The sequence below is a fragment of the Ambystoma mexicanum genome, chromosome 6q (genome assembly GCF_040938575.1).
Source record: "Ambystoma mexicanum isolate Mex_15411 chromosome 6q, UKY_AmexF1_1, whole genome shotgun sequence".
NCBI classification, from domain to species: domain Eukaryota; kingdom Metazoa; phylum Chordata; class Amphibia; order Caudata; family Ambystomatidae; genus Ambystoma; species Ambystoma mexicanum.
Window position 1 is genome coordinate 776,321,466 of NC_090937.1, and position 14,940 is coordinate 776,336,405.

At 43.2% G+C, this 14,940-nt stretch overlaps 1 protein-coding gene across 1 annotated transcript in view; it reads right to left on the reverse strand.

Annotated features, from left to right (window-relative positions):
* Positions 1–4,647: 4,647 nt before the first annotated feature.
* Positions 4,648–14,940, reverse strand: part of LOC138516296 (fibrinogen alpha chain-like) — a 196,514-nt gene continuing 186,221 nt past the window's right edge. Inside the window, exon 3 of the mRNA XM_069631309.1 lies at positions 4,648–4,955. Coding sequence (XP_069487410.1) covers positions 4,668–4,955 — 288 coding nt within the window. The 3' untranslated portion in view covers positions 4,648–4,667. The remainder of the gene's footprint in view (positions 4,956–14,940) is intronic.

Below are 14,940 nucleotides of genomic sequence, written 5' to 3' on the forward strand. Positions count from 1 at the left end.
TCACCTCTGCAGCACGCCGCCATCTCTAAACCCCTTCCATCACCTAAGGAAGGAAAGACACATTATAGAACGAACGAGAGTCAACAGAACTATTCATAAGACTCATTCTACTTATCAGTCGGGCTGCAGTTACAGCAAGCCCTGTCCGTCGGGCTCACGCCAGTGAAGCAACTAGGCAGCATCGAGCCCGCATCAATCAACGCACCCCTGCACTGAAGGCAGGACGGAGAGCGCGCTACACAAGAAAACAAGGTGAGGAGTGGACCAAGGGGAAGGTTTAGACCCAGGAAAGAGGGGGGTCAAGCAAGCTGAGACAATAGAGAGTTAAACTATGACAATCCTGTGTATCAGGCCCAGTCTTCAGTCAAACAGACTTCAGGGAAGAGTTTGAGGTCGTAAGAGGTCCGAACAGGCTGAGTGGCATCCCCGTGGATACCAGGTGAGCGTTACACTGTGTTTGCACCACATATCGCAGCATTAACACAAATAGGGGGGGGTCAAGCAAGCAGAGACAATAGACAGTTAAACTCTGACAATCCTGTGTTTCAGGTCAAGTCTTCAGTCAAACAGACTTCAGGGAAGGGTTTGAGGTCGTAAGAGGTCCAAACAGGCTGAGTGGCATCCCCGTGGATACCAGATGAGCGTTACACAGTGTTTTTGCCACATATCGCAGCATTAACACAAATACCGCTCAGCGGTATATGCACCCAGATACCGCCCAACTCGTGATGAGGCCTATAGTGTCACCAGCCAGTCGGTGCACCAGAGAATCTAGTATAGCGGACTAACTGTGGTAGAACCAACATTACATTTACTCCCCTGCTGCTCCTAGCCACTGAAGTTGCTTGGGCCGTCCAGCGCACTGCCCCACACTCTGCAATGTCTGAAGAAGCAGTAACTTGAAGTAGCTTGGCTTCCGTTTTTGAAACATGGGTTTGCAATGTGGATTCCTGGGTCAGAAAATCCTCTCACAAGAGACCCAGCTCCACTCAGAGACACTTGGGACACTGGGAGGGTGAGGACGGGAGGGGGGGCATTTTACAAAATTGCCAAATAAGACAATGTCCATAGGTTTGCAACCATTTTATCAAATCCATTATCACTTTGAGGAAAGCAAGTATGGTCCAGACGTCTAACAAGTATGGTGTAGAAGTGTGTTCAAATGCACTCTTTTGCCTCCTGGGGTGCCGGAACCACTAAACCTACCATAACAATTGTTTTACAAATTTAAAGCATTATATTTCCTCAACCCATGTGTGCTCCTTCCCCATCCATCTGACTACACAGAGCCTGTGCCAGCAGTTGCTGCAGCACCAAACATGTGCCATGGAGAAGCAGCAGTGTGATTGCTGGTGGTGGGACGATCTAGGTCTAGCGATGAACCGCCCTGGGCCGACATCGCCCGCACTGTGGGTGGCGGCCACCGGCCCCAGTCCCGGTTAGGGGGCCAAGATGTTTTGGGCTCTGCCACTGTATAGAAGCAAAGAAACCTGCCAACTGCCAGCACAATTCACTTATGCTCACTTCGGAGACTATTGATCTGATTCACAAAAATTGTACTGGAATAAATGGGATTCAGGGGAGCATCTCAGATATGCAAAACAGGCTAGCTTGTGCCCGATTCGCAAAGACTAAAACTGTCTGAAATTTGAAGATGCAGGGAAAGCATCTATGAGATGACCTTGTGCACATTTTTGTGAATCACATTTGCACATCACAAAGATGATGCAGGCGTATACAGGTTTCCTCCAGTTTTCAGCACAGTGAATCAATCAGTTGGAAGGTGCAAATCTGGGATGCTCAGAGCATCTAATTGTATTCTCCAGTTCATATCTTAATGTCGAGTCTTGTGTATGTGGATTTGGGAAGCTTAACGAGGAAAATAAAAACAGAGTTTGGAACAAGTCCTGATGCTCCACAAAGCAGACATCTTTTCAAAACCTGACCTAGAGAAACCTTCTCATCAGATCCGGCGTCCGGATGAATCAAATCCCCTTAAGCTGTTCTTCACCCAACTTGCAGCATATTGACAGAGGTGAATGCCATTCCACTTGTCCTCTACAGCGTCCAGGTTTTCAGAGACTAATCATATCTTGAGTGAAGTTCGCAATGTTGCCCTTTTCCAGGACTTCATCCTCTTATATACAGAGACTGAAGAGAGCACAACAAGAATTTGGAAATAGTAGCCTCGTTCCCACTGTCAAAGGAGCAATTGAAGTTGTTTATGTGACATCTGAGTACTATGAAAAAGAACAAATCTTCATCCTTGGGATTGATTAACATAGTTATTCAAATTCTATGAATTCCTGGAATGGTTTTCAATGCTCATCTTGGTTCAGAAAAAGGGCAGCTGATGTTAGCTGCCTGTGAAAACTCATCTGAGCCTGATTTACAAAAGCATTTTTCAGTGGGAAAAAGGACATCTGTAAATCGGGCGCTGTATGTTTAATAGAAATGAAACATTGTCAGAGGAGAAGGGCTGGCGCACTAAAGCGCGCTGGCGGATCCAGGAAGCAGAGTAATCTGGGGAAGAGAACAGATTGGGGAAGGGAGCGCAACACCAAGTAACAGACAAGGAAGTAGAAGCAGAAAATAAAGAGAGATAACCGAGAGCAAGAAGGGAATAGATATTATTGAAGGACCTTAGGGGGTTGGGGGCCCAACAATGGGGATGAAGAAAATGAGGGCAATGCAAAACGAGGGGCTGGGGTGCAAAGCATAAAATGGGTCAAAGAAAGCAATGTGATCAAGCACAGAATTTAAAGAAGAAAATAAACAGAACAAAAACCAAAAGAGTCTTTCCTCATAGCAAAAACCTGACAAGTTTGAATTGTTCTTTTAGTCCACATTCTTAACACTTCTAGGAACACAAACAAGGTCTTCTTCCGCTCAATTTGCTTAATTTATAATCTCTTTTCTTTCAGTCTCCTGTTAATTTGCTTACTGTAGTCTTGAGGGCCTTTTCTGTTGCAGTTTTAGTCTAGTAGCGTGCGTCTGATTCGCCCACTCCTGCAATTTCTCATAACATACGAGACTACCTTTTAAATGTTGTAAACTCGTTTGTCTTAAGTGATAATTCACTTCTAGAGGTCGACTGCCTTTTACAAGTATTTCTTTGTCTTTGTTGCTCGTTACAATCTTCACTATTGTCTATGTATCCTATTACTATTACCTTTTCTGGTTTCCTGGCTGCATGTTTCCGATTATTTATCAACTTACGCTTCTCTTGCTTCCTCTGCACCTTACCTTATCTCCTGCGGGTGCATCTTCTTGTCTTCTCTCACCTCTAGCAAGCCACCTGAGATGAGGAGTGAATAGACTCTGCTACTTTTCATGAGTTGTAAGTGGGTATCCCCCATAATGGAATTTGGGGCCTGTCAATGAGCGGCCACTGCTTCCAGTGCAGTTATTATGGAGTCCCAATTGAAAGCTGTAGTCCAGTTCTGCGCTACTGTGCTGGAAGTTTCAGTCACGTAGAACCTTCACGATTCATGTGACACAAGGTCCACTGCATTGTCCTTCACCAATCCTTCTCCTCTAGCAATTCAATAGTTGCTCTTGTGGGTATGTCAGTTGCAAATGTATCCACTGCATACATTACAGCTCGTTTGTTTTACATTATTGGTTAAGTCTAGTTACATTTCCAATAAAAACATCATTAAAAAAGCCATGCTCTCAATAGTTGTACAATGAAGACTGTAAAAATGACCTGATAACCGTATGGTTGCAATATTAGTCTGCCAGGCCTATGCACATGGCTCCAGAGAAGGTTTGGAGATGAGTGTTTCATTCGCTACTGTTGGAAGGTGGGAGTGAGATGATTTTGAAATACATGTTAACTTTTAAAACAGGGGTGTTTTGGGGTTGTAAAGCATACTTTCTCTGTGCCCAGTTATTACCAGAAATGAAAAGATGTTTGATGTATTTTTTAATTGTATGGGTTTGCCTCTGATGTGAAAACACAATAATGTATATCCATATGCTGCTTATACTTCTTTTGTGAACACATCAATACGGCAGTGCAGGCAGCAACAAGGAGCAGACACCTGTTTACCTGTAATTTCCTCTTTTATTTTCCTATGAGTTTTTGCCTAATTTTAGGGTCGAAAAACGGACACGTCTGTTTTACTTATCTGGAAGGAGGCCTATTCATGAAAATAGTGTAAATATGATTATAGAATGACAAATGGTACAATTAATTGGATCGATTATCATGTTGAAAAACCCAGACATATAGAAACCGGGCAATTTCAACATGATAATCGATCCAATTAATTGTACCATTTGCCATTCTATAATCATATTTACACTATCAACATGTAGCCTCAGTAGAAGAGCGTGGTGCTCGAAACACGTGTCAGGCGGCATCATCTGTTGATTAAATTCTAATCAAAAACCAACTGGTTTAAACTTTGTTTGTGTGCGCAGTGTGCCAGCAAGCAACCCTTCTGTGCTTAACTTACCCAGTGGGCAATTTGGCAGGTTCCCACTACTGCTTTCACCCGCAGCCCAACCAAACCAACCCAATTTAGTAGTCCTTGCGCTGAACCTCGCGGGTCCTTATCTGCCACACTTCTTATTGTGTAATATGTAAAATAGTGACCATTAACACCAGAAGTGAAATATCATACAAAATCAATGTTTGTAGCAAAATCATGAAATATTTATCATGTGTCTGACTCTTCCAGGTGCAACATGGTGGAACCAATTCTTTCAAACATGCCTAGTTTCTTCTCCTCTATAACAAGTGGTGGCTTCTGAGCGCTTGTGACATTATTTGGAATGACCAGGGCCATTCTGAGGCGAGGCAGATCTTTCATCTGGAAGCCATTGTCCACTTTCTCAGCCTCAAGTAGATATTTCTTCCAAGTATTGTAATTATCTGTAGTGATTTTATGCACAAGATGTTTCTCACAGGATCCTCTGCAGGAGCGTATCTTGATGCCAATGTCCACCTAAAACAAAATAAAAAAATGGTGCATTTGACAATTAACAAACTTTGTTGTTTTTTAAATTCATTCATTGAGGTGCTAGTACAAAATAACAATTGTAGTGGAAATGATCAAGTTTTACTGGAAACAAGAACAAAATGCACAGAAGACTCCCAGCATTGCTTGAACAACGATATTACACGTAATGGAGGTCCCATTGTCCCAAAACACAAGCCGTCTCAGCATAGAACATCATGTGTTTTCTATGTCAAACCAAGTGTAAGCAAATGGAACATGTGTGATGTTCAAACATCACTTGAACTAAAAGTTAAGGATCTAATTTGGTGTATCCTGTATCCCGATAGTGCTTCAGCCTGAAAGGTCCCACACATTTCTAATATGTCATTGTGTGTGTGGGTTTCTTTTATTCTTTTTCAGAATGTGGAAACTCTATGAAGGACGCCATCACCTCTGTACATTTCAACCAAGGGAGTGATCTTTCAGGATCTGAAGATCAGTCCACAGTGCCATAGCTCCTGAAAAGTGGTTTATCTATCATTATGAAAATCAGATGTTTGCACTTTTCATCCCTTACATTTCCCTCCCTTGACAATTAACAAACTTTTTTGTTTTTTAAATTCATTCATTGAGGTGCTAGTACAAAATAACAATTGTAGTGGAAATTATCAAGTTTTACTGGAAACGAGAACAAAATGCACGGAAGACTCCCAGCATTGCTTGAACAACGATATTACACGTAATGGAGGTCCCATTGTCCCAAAACACAATCCGTCTCATCATAGTACATCATGTGTTTTCTATGTCAAACCAAGTGTAAGCAAATGGAACATGTGTGATGTTCAAACATCACTTGAATAAAAAGTTAAGGATCTAATTTGGTGTATTCTGTATCCCGATAGTGCTTCAGCCCAAAAGGTCCCACACATTTCTAATATGTCATTGTGTGTGTGGGTTTCTTTTATTCCTTTTCAGAATGTGGAAACTCTATGAAGGACGCCATCACATCTTTACATTTCAACCAAGGGAATGATCTTTCAGGATCTGAAGATCAGTCCACAGTGCCATAGCTCCAGAAGAGTGGTTTATCTATCATTATGAAAATCAGATTTGTGCTCTATTTATCCCTTACATTTCCCTCCCTTTACCCTTCCCCTTCTGCCCCCTAAGTGACATAGTATGCTTGTTGGCGTAATACAATAAATAAAATAAAATCAGTTTGGCATGTTGCTTCACTAGTATATTACCAGTAGGTTCTAGACTGTAATTGAGGGCTGCTAATGCTTATGTAGTTTTAATGAATGTTGTGTCTCGGATCATGCTTTATATATTTTATCATATTTTGATAGCTTGCTATACACAGAAATAAACAGTTGCATGTATATTTAAATCTGCTTTTAATGCACATATGCTCTTTGAAGCACACATTCACAAGACTTCCTGCAGGGCATGTGGAGAGCCTGGCCCTCTGTTCACAGATTGTAAATAGAGATCTAGACTCTCTTGTGTTCAGAGGAGGGCATGTTTTGGTTGCGTATGTTGATGAGTTATTATTAGCATCTCCATTAAATCAACATGATTGTCTTGATTTGTTAACTGTACTTGCTCAGACGAGGCAAAAAGCCTCCAAGGAAAAGCTTAAAGTTGGTCAAAATGGCACCCATTACTTAGGGCACAACATTTGGGCGGGTGAGAGGCATCTGTGTCAGGCCCAAATTCATGTCATCCGCCAAGGTACCAAACATGTGACCTATATTCAAATCCTGAACCTCTTCTTTGTCCTCTGAAGATCAAATAAGATCTATCTTGTGTGATGAATCCTGCAGAGTCCTCACAAAGACCCTGCCTAAAGTCTCCTCCCTAGTGGTCCTGACCCTGGGGGTGGTGTTCTGCAGGAGGATCACCGGGGAGGAGAAAGGGCCCAGTGGAAAAAGTGGACTCCATTGGGTGGGACGCAGTATTAATTTGCCTCCAGGAAAGAAATGTCAGTAATACCAAAATCTGTGATAGCTTGTTGTAAGAGAAAGCTTTTAACTTCGCAAGTTGAACATCTTAATGTGGGTGAAAACATTCATAGACCCTTAGATATTGGAAGAAATGAAAACCCTTTTAAAAACAGGGAGACTCATAAAGTTGGATACTCCCCTACACCCCAAAGGAAAAGTAAAGTCAGAAAATAATACCAATTTAGACATTAAAAATATGTATTCTTCTGTAAAGCCAAGTCTGTTTAATTATCCTTGTGATATTCCTTTAAGGAATATAATTAGGAAAATAAATTAGCATGAAGACAACATTCCCATTAGAAAAACTGATGTTTGCATTATGTACTCCAAGTACTGGGACAAAGAAGATGGTTGAAGAGGAACAAAGCTGCAAAATGCAGCTTGTTAACGGAAATGACCCACACATGAGGGAGACTGGCAGGCTTAAAAGGCCCTCTCAGGTGCTGGGCATTAGGAAGAAGGGGAAGAAGAAGGAACCTAGTCACAGGTGGGGGGGAGGGGTTGTGAACTCTCCATGTTGCAGCAGAAGCAGAAACTGGAGGAGAGAGAAGATGTTGGTACCGCTGTCGAGTGTCGAGCAGTAGCCGGTCCTGAGAGGGTCTTTACCTCCAGAAGCCTTAATTGAAAAGGTTGTGCAGCAGAAAGGATCGGAAAAAGATGTTTGCCCCCTGGGGACCTGAAATGCAGAGGCTGCGCAGTGGGAAGTGAAAGTTTAAAAAGGTTCCCCCTTAACAAGACTATCTCCAGTGGCAGGTGAGCACCAGAGAGTCTTTGGAGCAGAGGAAGCTCTGTGTGCGAGTGCCGCGGGCATCACCAGACTGGAAGCAGCAGATTGGCTGACCGTGAGGAGCAGCTGAGGCAGAAGACCTGGGAACAGTGAGGGAAACAGATGCACACGCCATCCCCGGTGAGTTCACCAAGCTATTGTGAAACCAGAGCAATCCGTGACCACTCGCATGCTCAGAGCAGACACTTTAACATCAAAAAACAATTGCGTAGAAAGGAAAACACGAAACGAGGCAATTTTGAATACTGAACTGGCAGAAAGCAGAGAAATAATTATTTTGTAAAATCAATGGACTGTAACTTTAAGCATGCACATTTACTTAAAACCCAGCCACAAGATGGGGCAATAATTTCAGAACCCAAAACTACCATTACCCAAGCCAAAAGAAAGTTAAAGCAAAGGAATTTAAAATCAATAAACATTGCCAAAAACAGAAGGGGCCAAATGAAAGTCCCAGAGTTTTTAAATCTTATTGCCCATGTTTGACGAAGTGCATAACCGAAGCTGGTGTAAACCCACATTGTCAAAACTAAGGAAGAATTAGAATAAGACCATATCATTGTCAGTGTTTGGTTGATGAAGAAGAGGGGAACCAAAGTGGCAAGAAGGCTGCCCTCCTGGTAAAGGTTATTTAGAAGGAGAGGAGCATAACTTGCAGAGGTTCTGGAAAGTCACAAACGTGTAATTAACAACACCAATGTGAATCTTGTTTTCTCTGAAGAATTGCTTAAAATATGGTGTTGTGGAGCAAGAGACATTGCAAAGTTGTTGTATGCTGATCTCAACCACAGAGGCACTTGGTGTTTGTAATTTTCTGCCCTGGCAGGAGAGTATACCATGTCGGAGTTTGTGATAACACTGTGATAACACTGTATGCTGCTCAGGCAGGAGAGTATACCCGAACAGAGAAAATTGAAGAGGTAGGCCTGGTATGGGATTAGACCACGTGTAATTGAAGCAGTAGTCCTGGCATGGAAGTAAACGAGGTGGAAGTTGAAGAAATGCTGTGACGTGGTGTTAACAAATCATCCTGAAAAGCGTTCATTGTGGAAGCAAGTGGTTGTTAAAGAAGCAGTACTAGAACTATTGATATATTTTGAAATATTAATAAATCATCTGGACAAACTTCCCTTACTGAGCAAGAATTGTGTTAACTGCTGCAGACGTGTTTAAAATCTTCAGAAATAATATGTGGTCGTTGAACAACCCTGACAAACACAATTTATGATGATGCTGATGAACTAAGGGAGTGTTCTTGGTGTATGCAAAGAAGGTTGTTTGAGTTCTTACTGTAACAAGTGGAAGAGAAGAGAAATAACCTTTGTCACACAATTCTGAAGTGTTGGAACTTAAGTTGTCATGGTGGAGTGACAAAGAACTGTGTTGGAACTTTATTACAAGACAGGATTTCATTATTCATTTGGAACTGTTGAAGATAATCCTGCTTGAATCTAGGGAAGTGGAATTTACACAGATTATAAGGCGAGACAGAAACCTTTTGTTAGAGTGTTTCCTTTAGTTTATTTTAGGCAGGGAAATCCTTGTCAGGGTAGGGATAGTGAGGTGTTCACCCAACCTTCTGACTTAATAAAATGGCATCTTTTGAAAAACCTTCACAAAGTTGTCTGCCTTACATTTCTGACATTTGACTATAGGTCCTCCCAATGAACAGAAGCCCTTTACTTTCTATTGTGATGCACATAATGGTACTGATTTAGGAGTTCTCATCCATTTGCAGGGTGACCATCACCACCCTATTCCCTAATATAGCTTATCTCTGGACCCTGCAGCAGCGGGTCTGCCATCCTGTCTCCAATCTGTGACCACTACTCCCTTGTTAGTAAAGAATGGCTCCCAGCGACACCCAGGTACTGTTGCAGTGTCTTATGCTGTTATCACGTTTCTTCTGAAAGTGAAGACTCAAAAAATGTTTAATTCCTGTTTGACTAAATGTGAGAAACTTACTTTCTGCTGGTAATGTGACTATATCCATTGTTCATTGCTGACCCCAGCTCCCCTGCTCCTTACACCCTCTACACATGAAAGTCTAATGGTTACAGAATACCTTTTAACTCCCAGACTTGATCTGAAAGATGTACCACTGCAAAACTCTGAGGTAATCCTTTATGAGGCCCACTAATGCTGCTGAGCGTACTGGTCTTACTTGTGCTTACATTTTAGCAAAGGTAAATCTAGCACTATTTACTCAATCTCTTGATATGACCGTTGTATCACCCATGATTTTGGCTTTCTGTGGAAGAAGAAAAGATTCCGTGCCTCGTCTCGCACCCCTGTAAGCCACAGGCTCACTATACCTGCACTGTGTGATACTTTATTATTGCCTTCTACCATCGCTATTGTGAAATGCAAAGTTCATCATTTATCTGTCTCTGATGTTGCACAAGGAAAGGCCCTATCTGATGACACAGCCAGGGCTGCAGCCCTGCCAGGATCTTTGGCTCCTTATATGGCCCTTATGTTTGTGTTCAGCGGAATCAGTCCCCGATTGCAATCATATTTAGGTAATTGTATTTTTTGGTGTGGTTAGAAGCTTATACCTATAGAAAAGCAGACAGAATCACCATAGTAAAGAAACTGTCAACAGAAGTTATTCACCCCTTCGGCCTAGCTACTATAGATTGTGTACAAAGCACACACACGTTACTAGTCAAGCGATTAGAGCTATCTACAAGGTTTTGAATATTAACCAGCATCAACATTGTGCATATCACATCTAATCTAGTGGCACTGTAGAATACTGCAAAGGTGATATTATGTTATGATTCTCAAAGAGTTATCAGGAGACTGGCTCAGATGGCCAGCAGCATTGTAAATTGCACTACTCCATATTTGAAATAATACAAATCAGAAGCACGGATTATCACAACATGAATATTAAAAGGGGTCTCCCTGCATATGACCACTATGCCTTCACTAGCTACATCGAGTGAATGTCAGATATACATACTTTCAAATGAAAGAAGCAATACCTGAAGCCCCTGATGGTCCCTGTCTTTCACTGACAGCTACAGTGATTGTGTCTCAGCAGCAGGTTGCTCTGGTTGCTTACCAGCTTTCAGCATCAGCCCAAACAACCACTTCAGCTTCAACATTATCTCCAGTAAATTCACGCTCAGCTGAAGAGTTTGAACCCTAATAAAGGTGCAGAGATAATAGACATGCATAGCCTCTATCCTCAATTTAAGAAGCAACATGTTTGCATTGCCTCTGGCGATTGTGAACAAAAGATTATTGTGCCGAACAGCAGATACATTGCCTGCTTGTATCACATTCTTTATGGATGCAGGTGAGGATGCTGCAGAAAGGAAAAAGTGCTGCAAAGCGTTTCTGTTCTCACATCATTTCTACATATTTCTCCACATCATTGTAATGCTGCTCAAGTTGCTGTTGAAAAACCTCTGGTTTTTATGCACAGTCTTCAATAATTCAGTCAGACTGATAGCAAATATCCCATAATGTTGCTCATGCACCTTGATGTCTACCTTGGCTCTGGGTAGCTCTGTCATATTTCATACTGGTGAGAGTTTCTTTTACTTGTAGGATCTTTGGAACACTCAGAGGTACTGCTGCTGAACCATGAACTTTTTGGAACTTTTATTGTGCAAACTGAACATTAACTCTGTGGAACTGACTGCGTAACATGGCTTTCCTTCATCTCATTGTTATGTTTAAAATATAGATTATGTTTTTATTTTTTTAATGTTTTATTGGTTAAATAGATTAAACCTTTAACATTTCACCTTTAACATTTCATTGTCTTCAAATCTGTCAATTCTAGGAGATGTCCATTGTTAAAAGGTAAGTGAAGAACAATTCCTGTGCCAGTTTAAAGCAGGTGGGTATTATGTGCCCCGTAAGTCTTCCCCCACTTCAAGTTCATTTTCGTCTATTTCCAATTTCAGGGATTCCACAAATTTTAGGGCATCTAGTGTTTTGCCAACTTTTTCAACAGTTAATAACCTCTCCCAATACTCCTCCTCCGTCTCCTCAGAGATATTGACAGTATAACTTCCCATAGCTGACTGGCGTTTTAGTATCAGGGCCGGGCAGGCTAACATCACATGTCTGATGGATTCTAAATGGTCTTTATTTTTAGAAAACCTACAGAACGCTTTTGATTTTTCCATAAGCTTTCTTCTCCAGGAGATCTCTGTAGTGGCTTGATGGAAATTTTGCCAGGTATAAAGGGAGCAGATTTAAGCCTTTTCGCTCCCATATAATGTTATGGCACAGATTTTTGGACAGTCTGATAGCCTGAGTTTCCTCCCAATCATTTTCCTGGATGGTCCTTTTTGTCGGAGATTCCGAACTGATCCAAAATGATCTTACATTTCTGTTTCCAGTGTTGGAGTATCGTGTCGCCAGTTAATGTCCCTGACCGTGCTAGTATATCACACGGTTTAGGTGGATTATCGAGGATGTATTTTCTGTAGAGAGATAAAGTTTTCCACAGCACAGTTGATACCAAGGATTGGAGCCTTAGTTCAGTTCAGCAATAAACTCGATTGCCAGCAAATTAGGGAGGCATAACATTTTATTCCAAAAATAGGACTCACACAAGTTCCAGGCTTCCCACCGCAGGGCTAACAGGGCCTCTGCATCATAAGTAATTACGGCCACCACCTTTTGTTTGTAGAAGGTTATTATGGGCGTCAAGGAAAACTTTCCAAACCTTTGATGTATAACTAGCCCTTGATTGGTCAAAGTCGTTAGCTTTTCACGGATCAGTGCGTAGTGCCCTTCTTCATTGCAGTTTTTATTTATCCTTACCCCAAGGTATAATGTTGTGTCCACCACCTCCAATCTTTCATTTTCCAGCGACCAAGCAAAATGTTTCCCTGCCAGTTTTTTCCCACGATAGGACTTCATTATTAGTACCATCGATTTCTTAATGTTTATTTTCATATCATTTTCGACGAGGTACTTGTTGAAGGCCGCTATCCGACGTTGGAGTCCTATGGGCGTTTGGTCGACAAGTACTGCATCATCTGCATACAGTATCCACGGCACTTCAGTCCCGTTTATCTCTGGAGGGAAGGCACAGACCAGTTCTTGCGAGGTCTTCATATCTGCCATGTATATGACAAATAGAAAGGGGGCTAATGCGCACCCCTGTTTGATTCTATGGTGGGTTTCAATCTTTCTTGTCAGCCCTCCATTGGCTGTCGTTTGGATCTGTATTTTTATTTTTTTGAAAATTCTTTATTGGTTTTTTGATAACATGTAACAAACAGCGCATCGGCAGAGCAATGTAGTATGTGTGATAACAAAACATCAACCTTAACATTCCCTTCCCACCCGCTCCACCCCCCTCCCCCCGAGACCGCAGTTAAAACCTCAGTCCTCAATAGGCTCACGTGCCGAGCAGGGGCTGCCAGGACTGTTCGGTGTGCTGTCCGGTGTCGCTGGACGGAGAAGTGGCTCTGTCAGCTCTACCCAGCGGAGAAGATCTGCACTGGAGTCTAGTTTTTGTACCTGGATTGCCATTTCCCAAGCCGCCGTCTCCGCGGCAATCCATCTCTTGAGGTCGTACCACCAAAGGGCCTCGCTAGGACCCCGTACGCTCTTCCAGCCCATGGCTATGCGCCTTTTAGCTGTTATGTAAATCAAGTCTAGGAGTCTATTTAGGGGTTTATTCTTGCTGCTTCGCCTCTATGTCCCCAATATACAAGCTGCAGGTTCATGAGTTTCCACTTCAATCCCGGCCGACGCCAACCTCTCTTTCACCCGGGCCCAAAACCTCAGGACCGCGGGACAGCTCCAGAACATATGGGTCATTCCTGCCCGCGGCGCGTGGCACTTGGGACATGTCTGTGGCGAGGCCCCTTTGAACTTTGATATGGCGTCAGGCGTAAGGTAGGCTCTGTTTGTGATGTATAGCTGTATTAATTGGAGGCAAGCATTCCTGGAGGTCTTTTTATGGTAGTGGGTTATTTTCTCCCATGTGTTGTCCTCAAATACAAGGCCCATTTCACACTCCCATCTCCTTTTGCATTTTAGTTCGTTCATATATTCTGGAGGTTTCGTGGCCTCCCTCGGCAGTGTCTAGCAGTGTTTCGATGGTTTCGTTCTCAGTGAATTGATTGTCTGCCTCAGGCCATCTTTTCCTTAAGGCCAGTGTTACTGCCCTGTGGAGCAAGAACTGCCCGGTGGGCAGGCCCGTCAACTCGCAGAGGTCGGGGAATGTCAAAAGTTCATGTTCGTGCATGAGGTCGCCCAGTACTGCCACACCGTAAGGCTCCCACACCGAGCGAGTTTCAGTGTTCCCCCAAGAGGGTTTCGCCATGACTGCAGCGATGGGGATCTGTGGGGAGTATGAGTCCTTCAACCCCACAGCTTTGCAGGCCCGCTTCCAGAGCTGAGTTCCTAGCTTGGCCAGGTATGGGTGACGTTGTGGAGCCCCTTTCTCGACCCACAACAAGTCTCGAAGTAGCAGTCGCGGCAGAGCCGGTTGGAGAAGTCTGGTGTCCGTGGTGGTTTCATCTGCCATCCAGTGCGTTACGTGCTTCAGTTGGCTGGCCAGGTAATATAGTTCGAAATTAGGGACTTTCAGTCCGCCCTTCTCGTAGGGGCTCTGAAGGATGTCAAGCACCACCCTGTGCCTGCCTCCCTGCCACAGGAATACTCTGCAGAGATTGTTCAGGTCTCTGAAAAAGGCTGAGGGGATGTTGTAGGGGACATTGGTAAAGCAGTGCAGTAGGCGTGGGAGCGCTACCATTTTGAGTCCTGCCCTTCCTGCCACAGAGAGAGGGAGTTTCCCCCAGAAAGTCATGGAGTTAGTGAGTGCATCCCTTGCTCTGACTGTGTTGAGAATATGTTCAGTATCTGGGCTACGGTGTATGGTAATACCCAAGTATTTGAAGGAAGTCACCTGCTACTGAAGAGCTAGTGGGGGCAGGGATCCACACTCATTGCTATATAGTGCTCCGAGGGGGTAGAGACATGACTTGTCTTTGTTTATCTGGATGCCTGTATGTTTTTGGAAGCAGTCTAGTGGCTCCAAGATGTAGGGCAAGTGGTGCTCAGGGTTATGTAGGTAGAGAAGAGTGTCATCCGCGTACATGGAGATAAGGTGTGTCACTCCATCTAGTATGATGCCTCCCCCACCGTATTCCTGCTGGATGTACGCGGCCACTGGCTCTACAGCAATGATGTATAGCATGGGGGATAAGGGACA